This window comes from Rana temporaria, chromosome 2 (genome assembly GCF_905171775.1).
Source record: "Rana temporaria chromosome 2, aRanTem1.1, whole genome shotgun sequence".
NCBI classification, from domain to species: domain Eukaryota; kingdom Metazoa; phylum Chordata; class Amphibia; order Anura; family Ranidae; genus Rana; species Rana temporaria.
This window is the reverse complement of record NC_053490.1, coordinates 339,926,998-339,953,753: the sequence shown is the minus strand read 5'-3', so window position 1 is coordinate 339,953,753 and position 26,756 is coordinate 339,926,998. Positions and strand designations below refer to the sequence as shown.

The following is a 26,756-nucleotide window of genomic DNA, read 5'->3' as shown; positions in this document are numbered from 1 at the left end:
TTGTACCCGTGGTGTGACCTGGTTTGTCTTGCGAGTATCCGCATATTCATCCGCCAACTTCGCGGCCTCTGGTAGAGTCATGGGCCTGCGATCTCTCACCCAATCTTTGACGTCCGTCTGGATGTGATTGTAAAATTGCTCCAGGAGCATTAGTTGCAAAATGTCCTCTGCGGTGGTGGCCTGGCTGCTGTTAACCCAGTTAGAGGCCGACAGGGACAACTGGCATGCCCATTCCGCGTAAGAGTCTTTCGTGGTTTTGCGTGAGTCCCTGAACTTCTGTCGGTGGGACTCTGGGGTTACTGCATAACGAGCCAGGAGCACTTCTTTAACCCTGGCGTAGCTATGGATATCCTGATCTGGCACGGTCCGGAAAGCATCAGAAGCTTTGCCTGACAGTTTTCCTGACAATATTGCAACCCACTCTCTTCTAGCTATTCGGTGCAGGTTACATTGTCGCTCAAAATCCGCCAGGTAGTTATCAATCTCACAGTCCTTTTCATCAAAAGCTTTAAAAGCGCTAAACGGAATCTTCCTTGCGTCTGCTGTGCTGTACTCACTGTTCGGAGAAGGTGCGGCTGCTTGTTGGACTGCTGCCAGTTTTAACTGTAGTTCTGCGTCCCTTATTTCTTTAGCCTCCTGTAGCTCCATCACTCTCAGCACCACATCTGCCGTTGGGTTTGGGCCGAACCATGCTAGCTTCTCTCTCATTAGCTTGTTGGCTGGCGATTCCTCCTCCTGAATCACTGGTGTCTCCATCTCTTGTACCGCTGGCGTTGCTGCAATCCCGTTCTCCTGGTCTATCTCCATTGATTCTGCTATGATGACCCGTTCGGTTTTGTTGCTAGCAATCCTTCCACGAACTTCCAGTAGTTCTTCCAGTGTCTGCTTGGAATCCCGGGTGTAAAGGAGAGTAGAAGGGAAAATCCCGCTGCTGCCAACCAATTTGTGACGGTATTGGTATGATATCCCCGTCAAAGATTCCCTTCTTCCGTAAGAACGTCACCCAATATTCTACTAGGAGGAATATTTTTGAGATCGCCCATTAAGCCACACATTAGTCCAGGCTTACTGCTAGAACAAGACAGAGTTTAATGTTATTTCACACAGCTTATATGTCATTTCCAAAACTGTTACAATGACAAATCTCCGCCCCCCTCTTACACAGTGGGGGGTCTTCAATACAGCTCCTTTGAAATAAAGATATTTCTTTGAACTAATCAGTATCTAGCCGGTTCGGCACCGCATATAGAAAGATAATTACCACAATGAAGCAATCAGCATAATTAACATGAGCCACTTATCTAATCACAGTAACCAGTAAACACAGGGATAGGACAATTAACATTTGAAACAGGACTGGCTGCAGAAGGGTAAATACCATTAACAGCCTTAAACAAGCAGGGAGGATTAAACTGAAGCATATAGGTAAAAAGTCCTTCACAAAAATATATAACACTCCTGTATTTAGAATTCATTTCTACATGCAATTTCTGTCTGTTGTCTAATTTCTCTGATATCTGTATGAGTCACTTCTGAAAAGTTTTCCTGACACCAAAAGATAAAAAGGTGACAGGGGGAGATCCAGCACATAGCTTGCGATTAACATCCTCAGCTCTTGTTCTGTGTGCTGTGTGAAGGGGAGTGTGTCTCTTCCCTCCAGTCAGCTCTCACTGAGCTCTACAGAGTGTAACTTCAGCTCCCTACTCCCTGCTTTCTGGAAGCTCAGACAAGCTGTATACATTTTGGATTTTGGATCGCTGTAGATAAAAGAGGACTGCAGATGAACATGTACAACTTATGTAGGAAGATTTGTTTCATCTCTGTGTTTCACCTTAGCCCAGTCACTTCAGTGTGTATATGTAAAGGTTTACAACCACTTTAAAGTTGCCAGTCAATACAGTCTTGGGTGCACCCCAAAGAACTGCCTTGATAATGGTGGGCATATGTGTGCAGGTATATACAATATATATACATATATACACACACCAGTAGGAAACCATGATAAAGGCATTGATAATATATGAATCATACCGTATAAATGATCTAATATTGGGGCCTCATTTTTGTTTCAAATTAGATAGTGAGAGTGATAAATCACTTATAGAGAGGCTGTCACTTTGCGCAGTGTCTATGGGCAAGCTGGAGAGTCTCCTTGCTTATCTGTGAAGCAAGGTGTAAAATCAAACCACATTTATTGATATATGTCAGGGATAAGAAGACAGGGGTTAGAAGAATAGGAAATATTATTAGTTGGTTGTACAGTTCAGTACACTTTTTTGAAGATCCAATCCCACAATTCCTTCTGATGCTGCTTCATTCATTGGACATAGGATCCCTACACGCATCTATCATGGATACAGTGGCAGTGGTTATTCTTAAACCCTGACCCGTGCTCATCATTTTTTCTTATTTGCTTATTGAATGAAGATTCTGGCTTTGGGTCATGCTGAATAGTCGGGATTCATGCTAGGTAGGAGTACAGACATCAACATCCACAGACTGATTACCCATATGGATCTTGCTAGTTCAGGCCACTTGGGTTTGATGGTATCCCTGGATGCTAAAAATGCATTTGATTCAGTGGAATGGGAATACCTCTGGCTGGGTAGTCTTTCACAATATTAGATTTGGCCTTAATTTTATCACATGGTATACTTTGCCCTGGTGGCCCATGACAATGATTCTAACACTTATCCTCCATAGGGGAACAAGGCAAGGGTGTCCCCTTTATCCAGGTTTGTTTACAGTGACCCTAGAGCCTCTAGCTATTCAGATTAGAGCTACAGCTGTGGTGAAGGGCATCAGAGTTGGTCTGCTAAAAGAAAAACTATCCTTATATTCAGATGATGACCATCTTTATGCATTCAGCTATACGATTTAATAGACACGTTTAATTCCTTTTCCAGTGTTAAGACTAACTGGGATTAGTTCTCGTATTCCCGCTTACCCCCTCATTTTCCAGGGCAGAAACAAACACACCTCTTTGATGGGTTGATATCTGGGGTTGAGGGTTGCTAGGGATGGCACTAGTTATCTGGAGCTTCATTTTCACACCTTACTTAAAAGCACACTTAGTAATGTGGCCTTTTGGTGGCCATTAGCTCCATCAGGCAGAGTTGTATGAAGCCTTTTCTTATCTTATATAGAGACAGGATGATTCTGAGACTAAAATCCCCCCCCCCTTTCCTCCCCAAGGTGGTCTTTTCATTTCACATCAGTAAAAAATGTATCCTCCCCCCTTCTCTATGGCCTGCCCTGAAGCATGCCAAGGAGGTTATCTCCACTGCCAGGATATTGTCAGAGCAATTAGTATCTAACTAGCATCAACACCTTCCTTCAGAATTTTTTTATTTTATTTAGTAGAGGGCCCCAATCCAATAGCCAACATGTGTGATTTGAAAAAGTATATTTTTTACAAGGAGATATCTCCAAATGTTTCAAGTATACATTGTAAGGGGAATGGAATTATAAAGGATCAGTCAAGGAAATGTATATGTCGTCAACGCAAAGGCCAATTTTATGCTGTACATCATCAGTCTTAATTCCCAACGTTTGCATATTGGAATGAATATGTTTCCCTAGTGGTTCCATAATTAAGTAACGGGGAACAGAAAAAACAGCTGTCCACACCCAAGTGTGTAAAATGATTGGATAGCTGAACGTATATGACTGGTCAGGCCAAATTTAGTGAGAACAGCTTTGAGATCGAACACCTTCTCTGCATCCAAGGTAAGAAGTAGAGAAGGCATTAGGTGGTGCTCAGCCCATTGTAGAAGATCAATAAATCTTTTAGTGCAATCCGAGGATTGTCATATAGCAACAATCACACCTGGTCAGGATGGACCAGTAGGAGAGTAGGTGCTGCTACTCGACTTGCAATATATTTGGTGTAGAATTTCATATTGATGTTTAAGAGAGAGATTGGATGAAAATTAACAAGATTGTCTGACGGTTTACCTGGTGTGGGGATTTTCACAATAAGCACCTCAAGAGAATCCTTAGGCCATGTCCCTTCATCTGAAAGAGTTACATAAGTGAGGTATGATTAGATCAATATAAGTTGTATAATATTCATTGTGGAACACATACTGTAAGGGCCTGGAGTCTTGTGTAAGGGTAATCATGCAATCACCCATTTAACCTCTTCCTTTGTAAATGAAGCGGAAATCATTTTGAACTGATGGAAGATATACAGCATCCAAAAACCTTTGTATAGTTGCCACTGTAGGGAGGAGGTTAGAACCAGAAGTCTGAAGATTATAAAGATCAGATTAGAAATTATGGAACTGATTAGCTATCTGTACAGTGTTTAACTACTTCAGCCCAGAAAATTTGGCTGCTCAATGACTAGGACATTTTTTGTGAAACAGCACTGCGTCGCTTTAATTGACAATTGCGCAGTCATGCGATGCTGTTCCCAAACAACATTTTTCCCACAAATAGAGCTTTCTTTTGGTGGTATTTGATCATCTCTGCAGGGTTTTTTTTTGCGCTATAAACAATTAAAAAAATAATAATAATATTTTGTACTTTTTGCTATAATAAATATCGCATAGTGAGGGGTGCAGGGTGAGGTGGAGTAGGTCAGTATAGGCTGAGGGGTGCAGGGTGCATAGTGAGGGGTGCAGGGTGCATAGTGAGGGGTGCAGGGTGAGGTGGAGTAGGTCAGTATAGGCTGAGGGGTGCAGGGTGCATAGTGAGGGGTGCAGGGTGAGGTGGAGTAGGTCAGTATAGGCTGAGGGTTACAGGGTGCATAGTGAGGGGTGCAGGGTGCATAGTGAGGGGTGCAGGGTGCATAGTGAGGGGTGCAGGGTGAGGTGGAGTAGGTCAGTATAGGCTGAGGGGTGCAGGGTGCATAGTGAGGGGTGCAGGGTGCATAGTGAGGGGTGCATAGTGAGGGGTGCAGGGTAAGGTGGAGTAGGTCAGTATAGGCTGAGGGGTGCAGGGTGCATAGGGAGGGGTGCAGGGTGCATAGTGAGGGGTGCAGGGTGCATAGTGAGGGGTGCAGGGTGCATAGTGAGGTGGAGTAGGTCAGTATAGGCTGAGGGGTGCAGGGTGCATAGTGAGGGGTGCAGGGTGAGGTGGAGTAGGTCAGTATAGGCTGAGGGGTGCAGGGTGCATAGTGAGGGGTGCAGGGGGCATAGTGAGGGGTGCAGGGTGAGGTGGAGTAGGTCAGTATAGGCTAAGGGGTGCATAGTGAGGGGTGAAGGGTGCATAGTGAGGGGTGCAGGGTGAGGTGGAGTAGGTCAGTATAGGCTGAGGGGTGCAGGGTGCATAGTGAGGGGTGCATAGTGAGGGGTGCAGGGTGAGGTGGAGTAGGTCAGTATAGGCTGAGGGGTGCAGGGTGCATAGTGAGGGGTGCAGGGTGCATAGTGAGGGGTGCAGGGTGAGGTGGAGTAGGTCAGTATAGGCTGAGGGGTGCAGGGTGCATAGTGAGGGGGGCCGGGTGCTGTAGGGTGGCTGCAGGGTGCATAGTGAGGGGTGCAGGGTGAGGTGGAGTAGGTCAGTATAGGCTAAGGGGTGCATAGTGAGGGGTGAAGGGTGCATAGTGAGGGGTGCAGGGTGAGGTGGAGTAGGTCAGTATAGGCTTAGGGGTGCAGGGTGCATAGTGAGGGGTGCATAGTGAGGGGTGCAGGGTGAGGTGGAGTAGGTCAGTATAGGCTGAGGGGTGCAGGGTGCATAGTGAGGGGTGCAGGGTGCATAGTGAGGGGTGCAGGGTGAGGTGGAGTAGGTCAGTATAGGCTGAGGGGTGCAGGGTGCATAGTGAGGGGGGCCGGGTGCTGTAGGGTGGCTGCAGGGTGCATAGTGAGGGGTGCAGGGTGAGGTGGAGTAGGTCAGTATAGGCTGAGGGGTGCAGGGTGCATAGTGAGGGGTGCAGGGTGCATAGTGAGGGGTGCAGGGTGAGGTGGAGTAGGTCAGTATAGGCTGAGGGGTGCAGGGTGCATAGTGAGGGGTGCAGGGTGCTGTAGGGTGGCTGCAGGGTGCATAGTGAGGGGTGCAGGGTGAGGTGGAGTAGGTCAGTATAGGCTGAGGGGTGCAGGGTGCATAGTGAGGGGTGCAGGGTGAGGTGGAGTAGGTCAGTATAGGCTGAGGGGTGCAGGGTGCATAGTGAGGGATGCAGGGTGCATAGTGAGGGGTGCAGGGTGAGGTGGAGTAGGTCAGTATAGGCTGAGGGGTGCAGGGTGCATAGTGAGGGGTGCAGGGTGAGGTGGAGTAGGTCAGTATAGGCTGAGGGGTGCAGGGTGCATAGTGAGGGGTGCAGGGTGAGGTGGAGTAGGTCAGTATAGGCTGAGGGGTGCAGGGTGCATAGTGAGGGGTGCAGGGTGAGGTGGAGTAGGTCAGTATAGGCTGAGGGGTGCAGGGTGCATAGTGAGGGGTGCAGGGTGAGGTGGAGTAGGTCAGTATAGGCTGAGGGGTGCAGGGTGCATAGTGAGGGGGCAGGGTGCTGTAGGGTGGCTGCAGGGTGCATAGTGAGGGGTGCAGGGTGAGGTGGAGTAGGTCAGTATAGGCTGAGGGGTGCAGGGCGGGGCACAGCTGAGTGGCTGCGTGTGATGGGCACGGTGGCTGCGTGTGATGGGCACAGTGGCTCCGTGTGATGGGCACAGTGGCTCCGTGTGATGGGCACAGTGGCTGCGTGTGATGGTCACAGCTGAGTGGCTGCGTGTAATGGGCACAGTGGCTGCGTGTGATGGGCACAGTGGCTGCATTTGATGGGCACATTGGCGACAATTGATGGCACAGTGGCTGCGTGTGTTGGCACAGTGGCTGCATGTGATGGCACAGTGGCTGCATGTGATGGCATAGTGAGGCTGCAATTGATGTTCTTTTTTTTTTTTTGCTAGTCAGAGAAGGCAAGCATGGCTCAAAATAACACAAACACTTTTTTTTTATTTGCCATTTTTTATTAACAAAGTGCTGGTCACCTCAGTCAGCCTCCTCCACCAGCATACTGGTGGCAATTGATCGGGCAAACTGGCAGCACGCTGGCGGCAATTGAGGGGCACAGTGTGGCAAACTGGCAACAATTGATGGTTACAGTGGCTGCGTTTGATGGGCACAGTGGCTGTGTTTGATGGGCACAGTGGCTGTGTTTGATGGGCACAGTGGCTGCGTTTGATGGGCACAGTGGCTGCGTTTGATGGGCAAAGTGGCGAGAATTGACGAGTGGCACAGTGGCTGTGTGTGTTGGCACAGTGGCTGCGTGTGATGGCACAGGGGCTGCATGTGATGGCACAGGGGCTGCGTGTGATGGGCACAGTGGCTGCGTTTGATGGGCACTGTGGCGACAATTGACGAGTGGCACAGTGGCTGCGTGTGATGGAACAGTGGCGACAATTGATGGCACAGTGGCTACGGTTGGTGGGCACAGAGTGGCTGCATGTGATGGCACAGTGAGGCTGCAATTAATGTTTTTTTTTTTTTTACAGAAAAGGCAAGCTCAAAATAACACAAAATCATTTTTTTAAACTGTTTTTTTATATTAAAAAAATTCTAATTTTTTTATTAAAAAAATTATGGTCATCTCAGTCCAATCCCCCCCCCCTAGGGGGGGGATTGGACTGAGATGACCATAATTTTTTTAATAAAAAAATGAGTTTGTTATTTGTATTACACTATTTTCTTACTTTTTACAGTCAGTAGTAGCAGGCGCAGCTAGTGAAGGCAGGCGCAGCTCTGCAGCAAGCTCCTCGTGGCTTGTTCTTCACACGCCGACACAGCGAGTCCCTGTAGGCTGCGCAAGTCCTCCTCCCTCTCTCACCTCTCACCTCGCCTCCGGCGTGAGCTGCGTGACGTCACACGGCGCACGCCGGAATCAACCAAATTAATCCTCCATGGGGGGGGGGGGGCGAGGAAACGCAGAGGAGGAAAGGGAGCCCGAGCCAGGAGCGCAGTCAGTCGGCACTGGAAGGCACAATTTCAGGAGAGGAGCAGAGGACAGTGTCAGAGGGGAACCCAGACAGCCTGGCAGGGTTAGAGGGACCTAGCAGGGAGGGGGCAGCTGGTACTCACGATTTGGGCAACCAATCTCTTCCTGCAGCACATCCACTTGAGGGAGGGGGGAGGGGATGAGTCAGCATCGCGAGGGAGGGACCCAGAACACACTGGAGGGAGCCACACAGCCAGGCCAGCCATCCTCTGCACTTGTGTCTGCTGCTCTGTAACTTGTCATCGAGAGCCAGGCACAACATCGATCACTGGGATTCACCATCCCAGACTCACCACTCCATCCACTGAGCTGGGCACCGGAGCCTGGTGCCGAAGAAGGACTATTTACCCACGTTCAGGAGGAGGTGGAGTAATCTTCCACAGCCTTTGCTTCCAATTAGATTAAAGCCCCGCAAATTATTATAGAAGAAGGCGGGACTTTAATTTAATTGTCGGGAACCACAGTGCAGTAGATCACTCCGCCTGCACCCGAAAGTGGTTAAATAGTCCCCTTTTCCCCCGCCAGGCAGATTAACAATGGGGCTGTTTTTTTTTTATATAAATAGCTGCAGAGCGTGGTTTGTGAGTTGGGCACTTCTCTCTGCTGTCGGGAACCCATACGAAATTGCCAGGGCCAGTGATGCGCATGGGGGATGATTAGGGTGTGCCCAGGCACACCCGGCACACCCCGTGCGCACGCCTATGCTAATAGGAGATGAGAGATCATGGTTCCTAGCTATTAGGAACTCACAATCTCCCACTCCTCAGATCACAGAACAAAGATTTGTGTGTTTACACACACACGTACCTGTTCTGCCTCTCGTGCCCGTGACTGCTCATGGCCGGCGGCCATCACGACCACCGGTCATGAGCATCAGCACCCCGGCAGTGCAGCGGGGGCACGCTCGCCTGCAATCCCGCTTAAAGGAGCCGACGTACAGCTACGACGGCTCACGGGATTGTGCCGACCTGCCGCAGTATAATGACGGTGGCTGGTCAGCAAGCGGTTAAAGTTTGTTACTGTTATGAGCTTTGAGGAAAGGGAGTTGTGGAGGAACTCTTCCTTGCTGTATTAGAAGAATCTTTAGCAGGGATATGCAATTAGCGGACCTCCAGCTGTTGCGGAACTACAAGTCCCATGAGGCATAGCAAGACTCAGACAGCCACAAGCATGACCCCCAGAGGCAGAGGCATGATGGGACTGTCCCACTTCCTCCTTCTGCCGAGGGGCCGCTAAGGCGATACGTCATATCGTCTTTTGGCGGCCCATTCCTGTAGGCGATCGCCTAGGACACGTGACAGGTCCCAGGCGATCGCCTGTCCAATCAGATAGTGCAGCGCCGCTCGCGCATTTGCAGTGAGTGCCCGGCCGTGAAGCCGAAAGCTGTCACGGCCGGGTGCCCAAAGTAACAATGAGGACGCCAGGGGGGGGGGGGGGGCGGAGCTCCAGCCGGCCTGTCGCTGGAACATGGAGCAGGTGAGTGCATGTTTATTAAAAGCCAGCAGCTACACTTTTTGTAGCTGCTGACTTTTAATAGGCATTAAAAATGCCTGGAACTCCCCTTTAAGAAAGATATGTGTACATGTCACTTTAATGGATATTCTGACACTCAGATAAGACCAAATTAATTCTGACAATTTATCAGATGAGTTTGCAGATGTGTTTTTTTTTTTTTTTTATATAACCTACAGAAATAACCTGATAATTTTTTTTATTTTAAATTAGTTTTATTCAATTTTTTATACACAAATATAGCTTTCATTACATTTCCAATAAGCCTATAAAAAGGATTACATTTAAAATAAACACAATATCCCATTCACAACAATGACAACAACAATATGGGTCTATCCTACATCCTCCTGATTTTTCAACTCTCTTCTACTTCAGCTTTCTCCTATCCCTCTCACCCCCAGTGGGGAAGAAAAAAAAAAAAAAAGATTACCCCTCCCTTCCTCCCACCTATTATGTTAGAGTGCTGAGGGCCAGATTCACGTAGACTAGCGGCGGCATAACGTATCGTAGATACGTTACACCGCCGCAAGTTTTCATCGCAAGTGCCTGATTCACAAAGCACTTGCGATGAAAACTACGCCGGCGGCTTCCGGCCTAAGCCCACGTAATTTAAATGGGCGTGTGCCATTTCAATTAGGCGCGCTCCCGCGCCGGACCTACTGCGCATGCTCCGTTTAGTAAACTCCCGCCGTGCTTTGCGCGAAGTGACGTCATTTTTTCGAACGGCGACGCACATAGCGTACTTCTGTATTCCCGGACGTGTTACGCAAACAACGTTAATTTTTACATTTCGACGCGGGAACGACGGCCATACTTTATACAGCAATACAATTGCTGTGTAAAGTTAGGGCAGGTCAAACGACGACTAAAATTGCGACGGGAAACTAGAGTAGCGGCGACGTAGCGAACACGAAAAACCGTCGTGGATCGCCCTAACTGCTAATTTGCATACCCGACGCTGGTTTACGACGCGAACTCCCCCCAGCGGCGGGCGCGGTATTGCATCCTAAGATCCGACAGTGTAAAACAATTACACCTGTCGGATCTTAGGGATATCTATGCGTAACTGATTCTATGAATCAGTCGCATAGATACTCTGAGAGATACAACGGAGTATCTGAGATACTCCGTCGTATCTCAGCTGTGAATCTGGCCCTATGTGCCCAATTTCCCATTTCTTATCCTTTAATAACTGTGACCTCATTTTCTTTTGTTATGAGGGGATGAAAGTATCACTCTCTTTCCCCATTACCTATTTACCGCTCTTGTACTAAAAAAAAGAAAAGAGAAAAAGAAAAAAAAAAAGGAAACCCACCCACCTATGTTATTTAAAGTGCATCGTGTTCAATTTCCCATATATTATCCTTTAATTAACTCCTGTGACATCTGTCATTTTTATTTATTTATAAGGGGGCAAGAATGTCCCTTTCTTACCCCAATACCCACTGGTCTCCTCGTGAGTCCAAAAAAAAACCAAGGGGGGTCATTATAAACTGTTTCTGTCACCTACATTAGATATTTTGATAATTAGATATAAGCTAGAATTTGTTTGGCACTGTGCCAAATGAATGTAAGCAGAAGGGTAAAATATGTGTAAAGTGCATTACATTTAGATATAGGAAATGTCATTCAGAAACCTCTTCATAAAAAATAATAGAAAACTAAAAGATAAAAAAAAAATCAGTAAGTGTTTTTCTGTAGAAAATCATTATCCAGACACTGCTGGATTATAACTTTAAAAGTGTGTGCATTGTGTTTATATTTAATATGCATATGAATGTTGGGGCTAATGTATGATAAACAAGGATTATTACTTACTTATTGATTTATTTTTATTTCAGCAATATACTGTGGGAACCCTGGCCCTATCAGTAATGGACACATACAGACTGGAACATTTTTCTTTGGCTCTGGTGTAACCTATGAATGTAGAATTGGGTAAGAATAATAAATTGCCTGTAATTTGAGTTGCATTGCATTGAAACACTACTCTCCATTTAAAGTGGAGTTCCACCCATAAATATAACATTACATCAGTAGTTTTAAAAAAATGTCATTAGTCCTTTAAGAATTTTTTTTTTTAGATGCCTTCAAAGTGTTGTTGCTAGGCAGAATAGTTAATCTTCCCTCTTCCTGCACCTAGGTGCTTAAGCTTCCTAACCTACACCGCACAGACTCCTGGGAATGTAGTGGGTGTAACTTTCCAGGAGTCTGTGCACTCCCCAGTCTCAAAGAATCATGTGACTTGGACAGTTCAGGTGCTGAAACCTGATCTGAATCCTATTACACTGCTTGTGCAGCACTGAGCACGTGCGAGATCTGCAAGGCTGAAATCCAGGAAGTCATACAGTCTGGCTTCATGATGCCCACACTTAATATGGCCCCAGTCAATTTCTATTTTATAAAGTGTCTAAATGCTGTAACAACCTAACAAAACGGACCTTAGTTTACAGACTAACTTTACTAGAATACATTAAGCTTGTGTATTACAGGGGTATTTATATTTAAAAAGTGAAATTGTGGCCGGAACTCCGCTTTAAGGAATGTGACCTTGACAATGAACAGTTGCTAGCAATACAATATGCTAGAAAAAAGTGAGGGAAACTTAACTTACTGTTCATCTCTGCTAAGTTCTAGAAATCTTTAAATGACAATTCATTAATTAAATCTTTCAGAAGAAAAAAGGGTGGTCCTTTTATTATTGAATTTGAGTGGGTGGCAATAGTTACAGCAACTTAAGATGCCCGTTAATCACACCAGGAGAGTAGGCACATCCTTTATTCGATAATTAAAGATGATATTCATAATTCAGTGTATGTTTTCTTCTACATGGCTATAATGTTCCCCAGTAAATGCGAAAATTTAAAGTTATGAAAATTAGTTTAGCGCTACCCCCAAAAGGAGTCACTGCTTAACCACTTCAGCCCCGGAAGATTTGGCTGCTCAATGAGCAGACCATTTTTTGCGATACAGCACTGTGTCGCTTTAACTGACAAATGCGCGGTAATGCAACGCTGTACCGAAAAACAAAATTGACTTCCTTTATTTCCCACAAATAGAGCTTTCTTTAGGTGGTATTTGATCATCTCTGCAGTTTTAATTATTTGCGCTATAAATAAAAAAAATCGTCAACCTTGAAAAAAACACAATATTTTGTACTTTATTCTATAATAAAAATTCACCGATTTTTTTTTCCCCTCAGTTTAGGCCGATATGTATTCTTCCACATATTGGTATTTTTGGTACTTTTGAACGATTTTTGGGACCATTGACAATAATACAGCGATTAGTGCTATAAAAATGCACAGATTACTGTATAAATGTCCCTGGCTTGGAAGGGGTTAACATTAGGGGGCGATTAAGGGGATAACTGTGTTCCCTACCAGTGTTCTAACTGTATGGGGGACGGGACTAACTAGGGGAAGAGAGAGATCAATGTTCATACATTGTATCAACACCCGATAATTCTCCTCTCCCCTGAAAGAACCAGGATCTGTTAGCCAGATTCAGAAAGACTGGCTTAACTTTGAGGCGGCATAGCGTATCGCATATACGCTACGTCGCCCTAAGTCAGAGAGGCAAGTGCTGTATTCACACAGCACTTGCCTCCTAAGTTACGGCGGCGTAGCGTAAATGGGCCGGCGTAAGCGCGCCTTTATTCAAATGAGGAACAGGGGGGCGTGTTTTATGTTAATGACTCGTGACCCGACGTCTGTGGACATATCCCAGTGTACATTGCTCCAAAGTACGCCGCAAGGACGTATTGGTTTCGACGTGAACGTAAATTACGTCCAGCCCCATTCAAGGAAGACTTACGCAAACTACGTAAAAATTTCCAAATTCGACGCGGGAACGACGTCCATACTTAACATTAGCTAGGCCAGCTTTTTGTTCGACTAACTTTACGCCGAAAATCGCCTTACGTAAACGGCGTATCTTTACTGCAACAGGCAAGCGTACGTTCGTGAATAGGCGTATCTCGCTGATTTACGCATTCTAGGCGTAAATTAGCGTTCACGCCCCTAGCGGCCGGCGGAACTAGACCACTAAGATACGACGGCGCAGGCCGTCGTATCTTAGCTACATTTAAGTGTATCTCAATTTGAGAATACACTTAAATGTACGACGGCTTACATTCAGAGTTACAACGGCGTTTCTACTGATACGCCGGCATAAACGTCTCTGAATCTGGCTATGTGTGTTTACACACACAGATCCCGGTTCTCGCTCTGTCACGAGGGATCGCGGGTGCCTGTCATCATCGTGCCCGCCAGCGGAGCGGCACGCCCCTAGTGACCAAACAGTAAAGCAATGCAAGGTAACGTCGATTCGCCCACCCATGCCATTCTGCTGCAGTAAAACTGCGGTGGCTGGTCTGCAAGAGGTTAAGATGGGTCCTCTGTTCCTGGCCTCGACCTTCTCAAAAACCTCAGCCCCTCTGACACAACAGGCTGAGTACACAAACACAAAATATCAAAGGAAATCGTTAACAGTAACACCAAACACCCAGCAATAATGCTATTTAAAAAAAAAAACAGGCACCAATAAAATTAGTATGCAGAGAGGAAAATGAATGACAATGGTAATATTACACACTAGTATACAGAGTAATTAGCAGTAAGAACAGGGTATAAAATTACACTAGCTGTCCAGATATGCAAAAACAGTAACAATGCAACTTGAAGTGCAACAGTGAGCAGTAATAATGCTTGCACTATACTGGATGGACCTGCAATTAGTATCCGGGGAACAACACATTTTTAGAAATGGGTATACAGCTATGTACCTGTACCAGGTGTCATTGTGGCACAGATAAATATTCGGCACTTTGACGGTTTGGCATTATACTGTCTTTTACTGGCTTTTGCCGGCTTCTTGGATCCCTATGCAAAGAAAGAGTGACTGTTGCATAGATTCTACCCACCGGTAATGGATGAGTATAATATTTGTGATCTCTGCTAAATTATATAAGAATTGGAACCACTAACGAGGAGCTATAGGATTAGATTTGATACTTGTATGTATTGAGTTGTAGTTGAAATAGTGTAATATTCTGTAATAGCAGGGGCATAAAATAATATAAGTGCTTTTATTAATATTTGTCTTTCTATAACAAAATAACCAAGCAATATTGGAGAACAAAATATCTAAGCCAACCAAAAGTGTGCAAAATCTTCATGCAGCTGATGTGCACCAACCACCAAGTGATTATATTATGATGCCACTTACCAAATCGTTAGACCCTATAACTCAAGAGGTCTAAATCAGCATTTAAATAATGACAGATCCCACATGGATGAATGGATGGCTCCAGCTCTCTTCCTCTCACCTCAGCAAGCCTCAAGGCTCACTCTCTCATGAATGGCATTCCACTAAATGTAGTCACTGGATTGCTTCTCATATTCCGGTCTCAGCAACAAAAACGCATACCAAGTAGAGAGCAAGAAAATCCCATAGTGAAGTACCATTTAAAAACATTTACTAATAAACCAAGTGGGTATGACAAGCATATCACGTAGCACCGCCAACTCTCTGGAAGGTGCTACGTGAGTAGCAGTGAATGGATGACACTTACATTATATAGACTACACACCTGATTACCACCAGAGGGTGCTTATCCAACCAAATCTAACACACACACAATAAAAATCGATTAAAATAAGCTGTCACCCCACTCAAGGAGGCCAAAAAATGCATAAAAGTATGGACAAAAATTTACCTTCACCGCAGAAGATACAAATAGTTTTTTCTAATTAATATGGCATCATTAGTTCACATAAAACAATACCTAGGACTCATTCAAGACAGTGGCATGTCCTGCAAGTGCCAGGGTGTTCATCATCATCATTGTGCCTGCAAACTTCAGTACAGTTAACAAGGGGTTACATTGTTGGACTGCACGTGAAAAGGCCTGCTTATTAGAGCTGTCCCCCCCCCCTCCCCCCGGAGGAGACCCAGTGTGCTTTGCTAACAGTGAGAGAGAGGTGAACAGGATGGCGTAAGGTGTATATGTGTACCCAGAACTGACCTGGTTGGCTGGCATGCTTGATCTGACACTAGTGTCAGGCTGGAACATCGAGGGGGATTTGCTCTCGGGTTGATTGAAGGGATAGAGAGGCTGTGTCTGCTGTGTCCTGGGTGCAGTGGTCAGTGCTTAGATCTGGTGCGGGCACTGTGATGAGCTGCTCACCAAGCTAACGCCAAGCGAGCAGGAGCGGTCAGGCCTCTGCTGTCAGGCCTCTGCATGGAGAAGTCCTGGAGGGCCTATGTGGCCTTGAAGCATCCACCAAGGGCGAGGGTTGAGTCTGTTGCTAGTGACTCCCCTGCAAAGAACAGTAACATCAGGGAAGAAAATCAGAAGTCTGGCTCGGACTGCAGCCAGATTGGGGAGCTGGCACCTGCTAGTACTGGCCAGCAGGACATAGATGCTGTCCCAGAGGGTGCCCGTACATCCTGCCAGCCTCACCTGGAAGGAGCCAGTGCTAGAAGACAGACCATTTTCAGATGAGTCAATGGGGAGTGGTGGTGGTGGGTGCATAGACTGGGGGTCGCCCAGACTGTAGGCAGATTTGTTTTCCCCTCCCACAGTATTTTTATGGGATGCCCTTACTCTTTTCTTGCTTTTTTTTCCCAGCCATGCGGACAGGCTGGTTTTCTGGGGAGTGTAGTACCTTCTAGTGTGCTAGGGTTGTTAATGTAGGTTTTATGGATGTTGGTGTCTGGCAGCCAAGCCTCGGTTGAATCTGGGTTGGGGGTGAGTAACTCAGGGGGGCTGGGTAACTCAGCAGGCAGCACATTTGCCTGGTGACTCCCCCTGCTCTCTGGAATCTTGGAGAAGCTTTTCAGAAATAGAGGGTGGAGTTTAGAAGGAGCTGCTTTGAGTAATGATAAGGGGCCCAGCCAATCCCCAGTGAAGTGGGCTGGTAGGGGGCAGGCACCTCATGGGTAATGATGACAAAGTGTATATAACGTGTTCAGATAGTGAAATAGAACATAAATTATATATAAACAGCGCTAATGTGTGTGAATCACACAAACAAAAAAATACAATATATATAGTGTATATATAAAAAATAAACAAATGAGCAAAAACCCGTGATTGAAAGTGTTCATAAGCAAAAATAGTTCATAGGTATTGAAAAGCAACAAGGAAAAAACTTTTCTCTTTCTCAAATGTGGAAAACTTCAAAAAATAACTTCTCAAAGAATTCTTCCACCACACCCGATGTGCAAAGTGATTCCTCCACCAATAAGATCGGCCACTCACCAGAACGATTTGCCTGACACTCTCGTGTTTCGGCACAACAGCATGTAATGATTTTTTAAACCATTAAGTGAGCTTCCATTTCCAACCGTGTGATAAATAAGATCAAAAGGCCAAAGTAAAATTTGTGAATCAAAACAAAGCAGAACTTCCTCAATATTGTATGGCTGATGAACTGCAGTCACGGCAGACCCAAGAAAATAACCAGGTATCTCTCACCACTCGATCCACACTGTGCTGTTGACCCACAAAAATGGCGTAAAGCAAACTTCAATCGCTGGTCACTAGCGAAATACACCACTGCAATGGCCTCTCACGTATAGTTCAGATGGTCAAAAGTCAGACTGTAGCCACGCCCCCGACATATAATTGACTTATTCATAGGGATAAGGCTACCTGTGCTGTAAGCACTCTTTAAATACCCCCTGGTACACTTAGAAATATGTATCACCTGGAGCGCTCCCGAATCAACCAATCAGGTGACTCGAGCGTTATGCATCAATCCCCGTGCGACGCACCCGTCATTTAGTGCGTCCCACCAATCATTACTGACGCTCCGAGCCTCCCAATGGGGTGCCCCGACCATCAGGCGTCATCCTCTGTGCGACGTGCTTACCCCTTGATGCGTGCCGCCAATCAAAAGGAGAGGTGGTTTGGGCGGAACTACATCAGCAAGGGCTGCGATGTATGGGCGCAAGTGCCCGCTCCGCAGACCTCAATGGAGCGAAACAGATCTAAGAACGGCGTGTGAGTCCGCCCAGTGGGCGGTGCAGTGTCAGCAATGTATGTAACACTGCAAGACTCTGCATCCGCGCACCAATAGGACCCATCACGGAAATACCCTCTGCAGAATTCATAACCACATAATTGTTTAATACTTAAGCGTCACCAAAGTTAATCAGCCAGACCCATATATCAGATTACACATGGTGGTGATGATCACAGATGATATTCCTAAAACTGACAATAAAATAATAAAATCAAATGGACAAAATTAAATGATAAAACTATGTGTATCTATATCAAATACACACACATTAAAATGCGAGCATGGAGTGAATTCATAAGCCTGTAACAATATTATATTTAACAAAAGGACATGCATCTAATAAAATTAAATACAATACAAATAAAATTAAATACAATAAAATTATCATTATTAGCACAAGACCATCCAAAGGGAGTATCACTAATCAGTGTTAAAATTAGAGATAAAAAAGGACGATCTGCACATCCCACTAGCTAAGTCCAGCCTATTCACTAGCCCCAAAAGGAGAGAGGAAGGGGATTCTCTGTGAACAAACGACCCGAACTAGTAATTTAAAGTACTACTGTAGAAGATCGTCATTATCAGTATATTACGAGTTATTGATAAAGCAATTTAAGTCTAGTTCAATGTTCAACCCCCGCGGGAAAAGACACTTCAAAGAGAAGATCCAATGAGTTTCCCTCTGTGATAGGTCTCTTACCCTGTTGGATCCTCTCCAACTGGGATATACACAGTCGATTCCACAAAACTGGGCAAGTGTAGGGTCCTTATTGTGCTTTTCCTTAAAATGGACAGATACACTGTGGTGCTTATAGCCTTTCTTTATGTTGGCCAAATGCTCGGATATGCGAATCCTCAGCAAACGTTTTGTTCTGCCAACATAAAGTAGGCCACAGGGACACTACAGAAGGTATACAACATATGATGAGTTGCAAGTGATGAACTCTTTTAACTCAAAAACTTTCCCATCACTTCCCTGTATTTCTTTTCTTCCCTTATTCTGATCTTTCACTGTCCGGCAGCATATACATTTCCCGCATGGGAAGAAACCCTGTAGGTCTAATTTCAACCGTTGGTTAGGGGGGTCTAAGATCTTTTGTACTACATGATCCCCAAAGCTGGGTGCCCTCCGATATATGAATCGAGGTTGTGAGGGAAGAATTTGATTGAGGTGTCTATCCTTGCTCAAAATGTACCAGTGTGTTTTTATTATATTCTCAATCTCTCTATATTGTGCATGGAATCCTGAGGGTGCTTATCAAACCAAATCTAACCCACACACACAAAATAAAAATCAGATGCAATCGATTAAAATAAGCTGTCACCCCACTCAAGGAGGCCAAAAAATGCATAAAAATGCATCAAAAACTCTGCACAAGCAAGATAAAAATATATATATATAATAAAAAATGAAAATTTACCGCAGAAGATACAAATATTTTTTTCTAATTAATATGGCACCATTAGTTTACATAAAACAATACCTAGGAATCATTCAAGACAGTGGCAAGACAGTGGCATGTCCTGCAAGTGCCAGGGTGGAAGGAGCCAGTGCTAGAAGACAGACCATTTTCAGATGAGTCAATGGGGAGTGGTGGTGGTGGGTGAATAGACTGGGGGTCGCCCAGACTGCAGGCAGACTTGTTGTTTCCCCTTACACTGTGTGTAAGAACACAAACAAGTTGTTTGATAAGATCCACCACCGAGAGAAATGCTTGCTTACCAGATTTCAATAACCCCCTATTACAGAGGATCAAATACAGCCTTGAGATAAAGCAACTCAGTCTGCTCCAGCCAAATCCAATGACGATGGTTCAGATCAGCACACTTACAGACTCGATGGATTCCAATAGCAGATATCATGCTCATGCGTCGGGGCTTCCTTTTCAGTTCACAAAGCTGGAAAGACAACTACCTCCATTAGTCCGGACAACTGCTCCATCCTCACTTCTCTACATGGGAAGGGTTCGGTTCCTGCCTATAACAGGCTGTTGAATAAACCTACCAGGAGAATGCCTGCAGCTGCAGGCATCATCCTGGCATAACCACTTGAAGTCTAGAAATCATCAGAAAAATAGCTACAGTGAAAAAGTTCATTTGGGTTAATATTTCATGTATTTATGTATGTACTTATTTTTACCTGTGCTTTAACTAGCATAATAACTTTCACTGAAAAATATAAATAAAACAGTACATATAATGTAGTAAAAGTGTTAAGTTATATGTCTCAATCAAGCTCCTAAACAGACATTGTTCAGAAGCTTCCTATCACAGTACACAGCACTGCTGTAATACAGTTCTAGATGTCATGTTGACAGCCAGGATTTTTCAGCAGTAGTATTTTGCGGGGAATGGCAGCGGGTGAGATTGACACAGCATATGCCTTGTGTACTTTGATGACATTTTTTTAGAGTATGTTCAGTATGTCCTAAACTCTCAGCTGGTAATATTACCTGTTACTGCACAATTTCAATTTTTTTAAATAAAGCACTAAGGAAAAGTATTTAACCAAGGTAAAATTATCTTTTTCTTTTACAAAAGTGCTTTACCCATTAACATCCAAAAGTCATATTTGCAGAGTTAGAGTGTGTGTGTATGTGATACATTTGCCTATATGTCTCAGTTTACTGCTCCCTGCTAGCCATGGGTAGAGGTAGAAAGGAATTTCATGTGATTCATTCCTCTGACAGGTTATTGACGTGCTAATGTCCCCTCACTATTTCTAAAGGTTAATTGATCTATTGTGTTGTGTGAAGGAGAGCTGGGTTTAAGTGGCTTGTGTTAATTATTCTGATTGCTTCATTGTGGTAATTATCTCTCTATATGCGGGGTCGAGCGGTCTGGTTGATGTATTCAGTACAGCTAGTGCTCAGCGTCATTGATGTCATTGTCTAAAGAAAATGTGTTTTCAGCATCGGCCCCGTCGTGTCTACCTAGTCATCTGTATGGAAGCCCCAGTGTGAGGGGGGCAGAGATTTGTCATTGTAACAGTTTTGGAAATGACATATAAGCTGTGTGTGTTATAACATTAAAGTCTGTGTTGTTCAAGCAGTAAGCTTGTCTCATGTGTGGCTTTCTGGGCGATTCCAGGGATATCCCTCCTCGTGGAATATTGGGGTGATTTTCGTTATGGGAAGAAGGGAACGTTGACGGGGATATCATACCGATACCGTCACAATTGGTTGGTAGCAGTGGGATTTTTCCCTTCTATTCCCCTTCACACCCGGATTCCAAGCAGACACTGGAAGAACTACTGGAAGTTCGTGGAAGGATTGCTAGCAACAAAACCAAGCGGGTCATCATAGCAGAATCAATGGAGCTAGACCAGGAGGACGGGATTGCAGCAACGCCAGCAGTACAAGAGATGGAGACACCAGTGATTCAGGAGGAGGAATCGCCAGCCAACAAGCTAATGAGAGAGAAGCTAGCGTGGTTCGGCCCGAACCCAACGGCAGATGTGGTGCTGAGAGTGATGGACCTGTTAGCGGAGGAGGCTAAACAAATAAGGGACGCAGAACTACAGTTAAAACTGGCAGCAGTCCAACAAGCAGCCGCACATTCTCCAAACAGTGAGTACAGCACAGCAGACGCAAGGAAGATTCCGTTTAGCGCTTTTAAAGCTTTTGATGAAAAGGACTGTGAGATTGATAACTTCCTGGCGGATTTTGAGCGACAATGTAACCTGCACCGAATAGCTAGAGGAGAGTGGGTTGCAATATTGTCAGGCAAACTGTCAGGCAAAGCTTCTGATGCTTTCCGTACCGTGCCAGATCAGGATATCCATAGCTACGCCCGGGTTAAAGAAGCACTCCTGGCTCGTTATGCAGTAACCCCAGAGTCCCACCGACAGAAGTTCAGGGACTCACGCAAAACCACAAAAGACTCTTATGCGGAATGGGCATGCCAATTGTCCCGGTCGGCCTCTAACTGGGCTAACAGCAGCCAGGCCACCACCGCAGAGGACGTTTTGCAACTAATGCTCCTGGAGCAATTTTACAATCACATCCAGACGGACGTCAAAGACTGGGTGAGAGATCGCAGGCCCATGACTCTACCAGAGGCCGCGAAGTTGGCGGATGAATATGCAGATACTCGCAAGACGAACCAGGTCACACCACAGGAACAACCTCCACCACAAATGGTGCCCTCACACCCACCAACCGCTAGATACCAACCTCCTAACAGACCGGTGACATCTAGCCCTCGCTATCCACGCCAGGAGGGCAACGAACAACGCTGCTTCCGGTGCAAACAGCTGGGTCACTTCAAGCAGAATTGCCCCATGAATGACAACACCAGGTCAAATTGGTCTCAACCTGGGTACCGCCCACCAGCAGCAGCCCATTGTGTAGACTCGGCTTGGGATCCCCAGGAGCTGGGTCAGGAAGAACCATTGGGCACCCCTTACGAAGCCCTCATGGTACAATCTGTTATTACGGACAACAGGGAACACCATTGTCAGCTGGTCATGGGCGACAGCCCTGAGCCGGAGGGGCCCTGGAGGGAGCTGGGCAGAAAGAGGCACCGCCGGCCACCCTTCAAGAAGAAGAGGTCCTGGAAGCCGTATAACAAGCTGACCTGGGAGGAGAAGAAGCGGGAGTCGCAGCGGGCGCCCCAGATGCGTGCCGAGATGTTCGCCAAGGGCCCACCGGTGGCCCCTTACACCACCACCCAGTTCCTGATGATGAAGGACCACGTGGAGAGCCTGCAGGACATGAGCAAGCAGGATCTGATCCGTGAGTACATAGAGCTGGAGGAGTGCATAAGCCGCATGGAGGAGGAGAACAACCACCTGAGGTCACAGCAGGCTGACCCCCCCAGGCTCCATGAACTGGAGATGGAGCTGGAGAAGCTCCAAGAGGAGAACCGGCGGCTGCGGAGGGAGCAGGGGGTGGCTGACCTTATGGGGCTCTGATTCCCCTCCCCCCCGGACTCTGAGCACCAGTGCTACAGCATTTCAACAAATATAACTTTTTCTTTTTATGAATCTCCTGGGATTGTCACTTCAGAGCCATAACCTGCCCCCTCCCATAGCGGGACACCTATACGGCGGCGCACAGACCCATTCGCTGTCTTCACACTGACTTCTGGTGACTTTGCAGATCGCACAAAGACTTGGGGACTGACCGGCGTGTGATCTGACGACCCGGTGACATACCTGAGTCTGAAGCAGTTGCCAAGGGAGGTCAGTCATGCCAAACGGAGTTAACCTCGGACTAAAAGCTCTGAACCCGTCAACCCTACTGGACCAGGGAAGGTCCAACCGGGTTTGCCGGAGCAGGGAGCAAAAGGGGGGCCATTGTGATACATTTGCCTATATGTCTCAGTTTACTGCTCCCTGCTAGCCATGGGTAGAGGTAGAAAGGAATTTCATGTGATTCATTCCTCTGACAGGTTATTGACGTGCTAATGTCCCCTCACTATTTCTAAAGGTTAATTGATCTATTGTGTTGTGTGAAGGAGAGCTGGGTTTAAGTGGCTTGTGTTAATTATTCTGATTGCTTCATTGTGGTAATTATCTCTCTATATGCGGGGTCGAGCGGTCTGGTTGATGTATTCAGTACAGCTAGTGCTCAGCGTCATTGATGTCATTGTCTAAAGAAAATGTGTTTTCAGCATCGGCCCCGTCGTGTCTACCTAGTCATCTGTATGGAAGCCCCAGTGTGAGGGGGGCGGAGATTTGTCATTGTAACAGTTTTGGAAATGACATATAAGCTGTGTGTGTTATAACATTAAAGTCTGTGTTGTTCAAGCAGTAAGCTTGTCTCATGTGTGGCTTTCTGGGCGATTCCAGGGATATCCCTCCTCGTGGAATATTGGGGTGATTTTCATTATGGGAAGAAGGGAACGTTGACGGGGATATCATACCGATACCGTCACAGTGTACAGCAGTGTTTCTCAACTCCAGTCCTCAAGGCACCCCAACAGGTCATGTTTTCAGGCTTCCCATTATTTTGCACAGGTGATTTAATCTGTTTCACTGCCTTAGTAATTACCACAGCTGTTTCATCTGAGGGAAATCCTGAAAACATGACATGTTGGTGCGCCCTGAGGACTGGAGTTGAGAAACACTGGTGTACAGTATGTCTGCGCAGATACAAAAAAAATCTCACTTATCCTGATTGTCAAAGTCAGTTTCTATACATAGTTTTCACAGCTGCTATTTATATATTGCTAAAGAGCTGTGACATGAGAGAGGGTGATTACAACAGCCTATAAGCACAGAAGCTGTTGGGTATGCCAGCAAAAAAAATGGTAAGGATCACAGAAAAGTTCCAGGCACCAAATTAATCACCTTAATTTTAACCTTATATAATTTTTCTTTCATTGAAGTCACACTGAGAACTGTAATTTTGGGTTGGACCATATGGCCTTATGCAAACAGGTGATTTGCTCCATACTGCATAAACACCGGCAATGTTTTAGCTCCGGGGGACACAGGTGCAGTGTACTGACCACTGCCATCAGCCTGTCAAAATAATGAAATATGAAATAATGAAATATGGGTAGCTGTACACTGCTCCAAGCAGGGCTCTTGTACATGGCTATATGCATACAAGAATGCGCATACTGATATCTTGAACACAGAAAGTCCCCATTAGTGGCAACCGACCCTGTACACATTATGGCCCTGTGAGTACCACTCGGACCAATGTACAGTCCTGCACAGCCACCGCATATTTCAACCTACCAGTGATTGAAACAGGCTGTATGCTGCATCCATGCTACCCATGCATTGAAATACGCTTAATTTGTACAATGTAAAAGTCAAGCTATCCATGTACATGAGGCTTAAATATTTGCAAAATATTGTAGTTGGCATATACTGCATAGTGCATAGCTCACTGGTGTGAAGCTAATCATGGAAATCAGATTGCAACCCCAGCTGTTTTTAGCTGTTATGCCGCGTACACACGATCGGTTTGTCTGATGAAAATGGTCTGATGGACCGTTTTCATCAGACTAAACCGATCGTGTGTGGGCCCCATCGGTTATTTATCCATCGGTTAAAAAATTAGGAACTTGTTTTAAAATTATCTGATGGATAAAAAACCTATAGAAAAAAGATCGTCTGTAGGCACGTCCATCGGTTAAAAATCCACGCGTGCTCAGAATCAAGTCGACGCATGCTTGGAAGCATTGAACTTCATTTTTTTCAGCACGTCGTTGTGTTTAGTCACCGCGTTCTGACATAATCGAATCGTTTTTTTAACTGATCATCAGTCAGCTTCATCGGAAAAATCCATCAGACCGTTTTCATCGGATGGACCGATCGTGTGTACAGGGCTTAGGTTTCATGTACACTGCTGCTGGTAAACAGACAAAGCAGTTGGGCATTTTTTTCAGCTGTCCCTGAACTCTTCTCTGTTATCTTATCAGTACATGTACACAGGGTCATTCATAGTCATTTCTAGGCATTTGAGTTAAGAAGCATTTTCTGGAAAGCAAAAAAATGCGTTCAGGACGGATGTTCAGAGACATTTGAAACACCAAACGCCTGTAACAGCTTGTAAACGTGTGAAAAAGGCAGTAACTCGGGTTTAGCCACGTTTCATTTACAGGCATTTTACATTTTTGACTATTTAACCACTTACGGACCCCCCACTGTATATGTACGTCCTCTTTTTAAACATGGATATCTCAGTAACGGCAGCAGCTGCTGCCACAACTGAGATATCCATGTTTTCAGCTGGCGGCCATGTAAACGATAACGGCGGTCTCCGTGGCGGATTCGCCGCGAGATCGCCGTTATCGGTGGCGGGAGAGGGCCCCCCCCCTCCCGCCGCTTTTCCGCGCCCTCCGCCGCTTACCGGAGCCGTCGGTAGAGGCGGAGGAGATCCGATGCTGCCGCCTGGAGAGTGAGGACTTGAGTGAGGGCAAGATGGCCCCCACCCGTCCTCATAGCTCTGCTGGGCGGAAGTGACGTCAAAACGTCAGTCCCGCCCAGCCTCTTAAAGAGACAATTTTTTTTCTGTCATTTTTTTAAATGACAAATTTTCCTTTTTTTTTTTTTTTTTTTGCATTTAAGCCTAAATATGAGATCTGAGGTCTTTTTGACCCCAGATCTCATATTTAAGAGGACCTGTCATGCTTTTTTCTATTACAAGGGATGTTTACATTCCTTGTAATAGGAATAAAAGTGATCATTTTTTTTTTTTTATATATTTTAGTGTAAAAAATAATAAAATCAATAAAATTAAATAAGAAAACAAAAAAAAATTTTTTTTAAAGTGCCCCGTCCTGACGAGCTCGCGCGCAGAAGCGAACGCATACGCGAGTAGCGCCCGCATATGAAAATGGTGTTCAAATCACACAAGTGAGGTATCGCCGCGATCGTTAGAGCGAGAGCAATAATTATAGCCCTAGAGCTACTCTGTAGCTCAAAAAATGCAACTTATAGAATTTTTTAAACGTCGCCTATCTAGATTTTTAAGGGTAAAAGTTTGACGCCATGCCACGAGCGGGCGCAATTTTAAAGCGTGACATGTTGGGTATCATTTTACTCGGCGTAACATTATCTTTCACAATATATAAAAAAATTGGGCCAAATTTTTTAATTCAAAAAAGTGAATTTTTTCCAAAAAAAGTGCGCTTGTAAGACTGCTGCACAAATACGGTGTGACAAAAAGTATTGCAATGACCGCCATTTTATTCTCTAGGGTGTTAGAAAAAAAAAATATATAATGTTTGGGGGTTTTAAGTAATTTTCTAGCAGAAAAAAATGTTTTAGTCTTGCAAACACCAAATCTGAAAAACACCTGAGGTCTTTAAGTGGTTAAAAAAAACACTTCTGAACGAAAGCATAGCTAAACGTGGCATGCAAACACGGCAAAACGGTTGTTTTTAAACATCGCTTACTATCTGTCAAGTTAAATCATTTAGGGGAGGTTGTAAAACTTCCTGTGTACGTTAAGCCTTATGCCTTGTACAGACGAGCCGGACCGTTTTCACCGTGCATGTCTGCCCGGGGATTTCTGTATGGTGGCTGTACTCACCATCATACAGAAATCCGTGCGTAAACAATACGCGGGGCATGGCCGCGCCGATGACGCGGCGACGTGGGCGGCCCTGCCAGTTCAATGCTTCCACGCATGCGTCAAAGTCATTCGACGCATGCGAGGGATGGCGGGTGCTCGGACATGTACGGTAGGTCTGTACAGACGACCGAACATGTCCGAGCGGACAGGATTCCAGCGGGCTGTTTTAAAACAAGTTCAGAAATATTTGCCCGCTGGAAAAAGGCCCGGCGGGCAAATGTATGCTGAAATCCTGTCCGCTCG

General features: G+C 45.6%; 1 protein-coding gene across 6 annotated transcripts in view; it reads left to right on the top strand.

The window, feature by feature from the left end:
* LOC120928425 (C4b-binding protein alpha chain-like) overlaps window positions 1-26,756 on the top strand; it is a 232,455-nt gene that overhangs the window by 110,586 nt on the left and 95,113 nt on the right. For all 6 annotated transcript variants that reach the window (XM_040339524.1, XM_040339522.1, XM_040339521.1 and 3 more), the window contains one exon: window positions 11,284-11,380. In XM_040339524.1, the coding sequence (XP_040195458.1) occupies window positions 11,284-11,380 (97 nt within the window). The remainder of the gene's footprint in view (window positions 1-11,283; window positions 11,381-26,756) is intronic.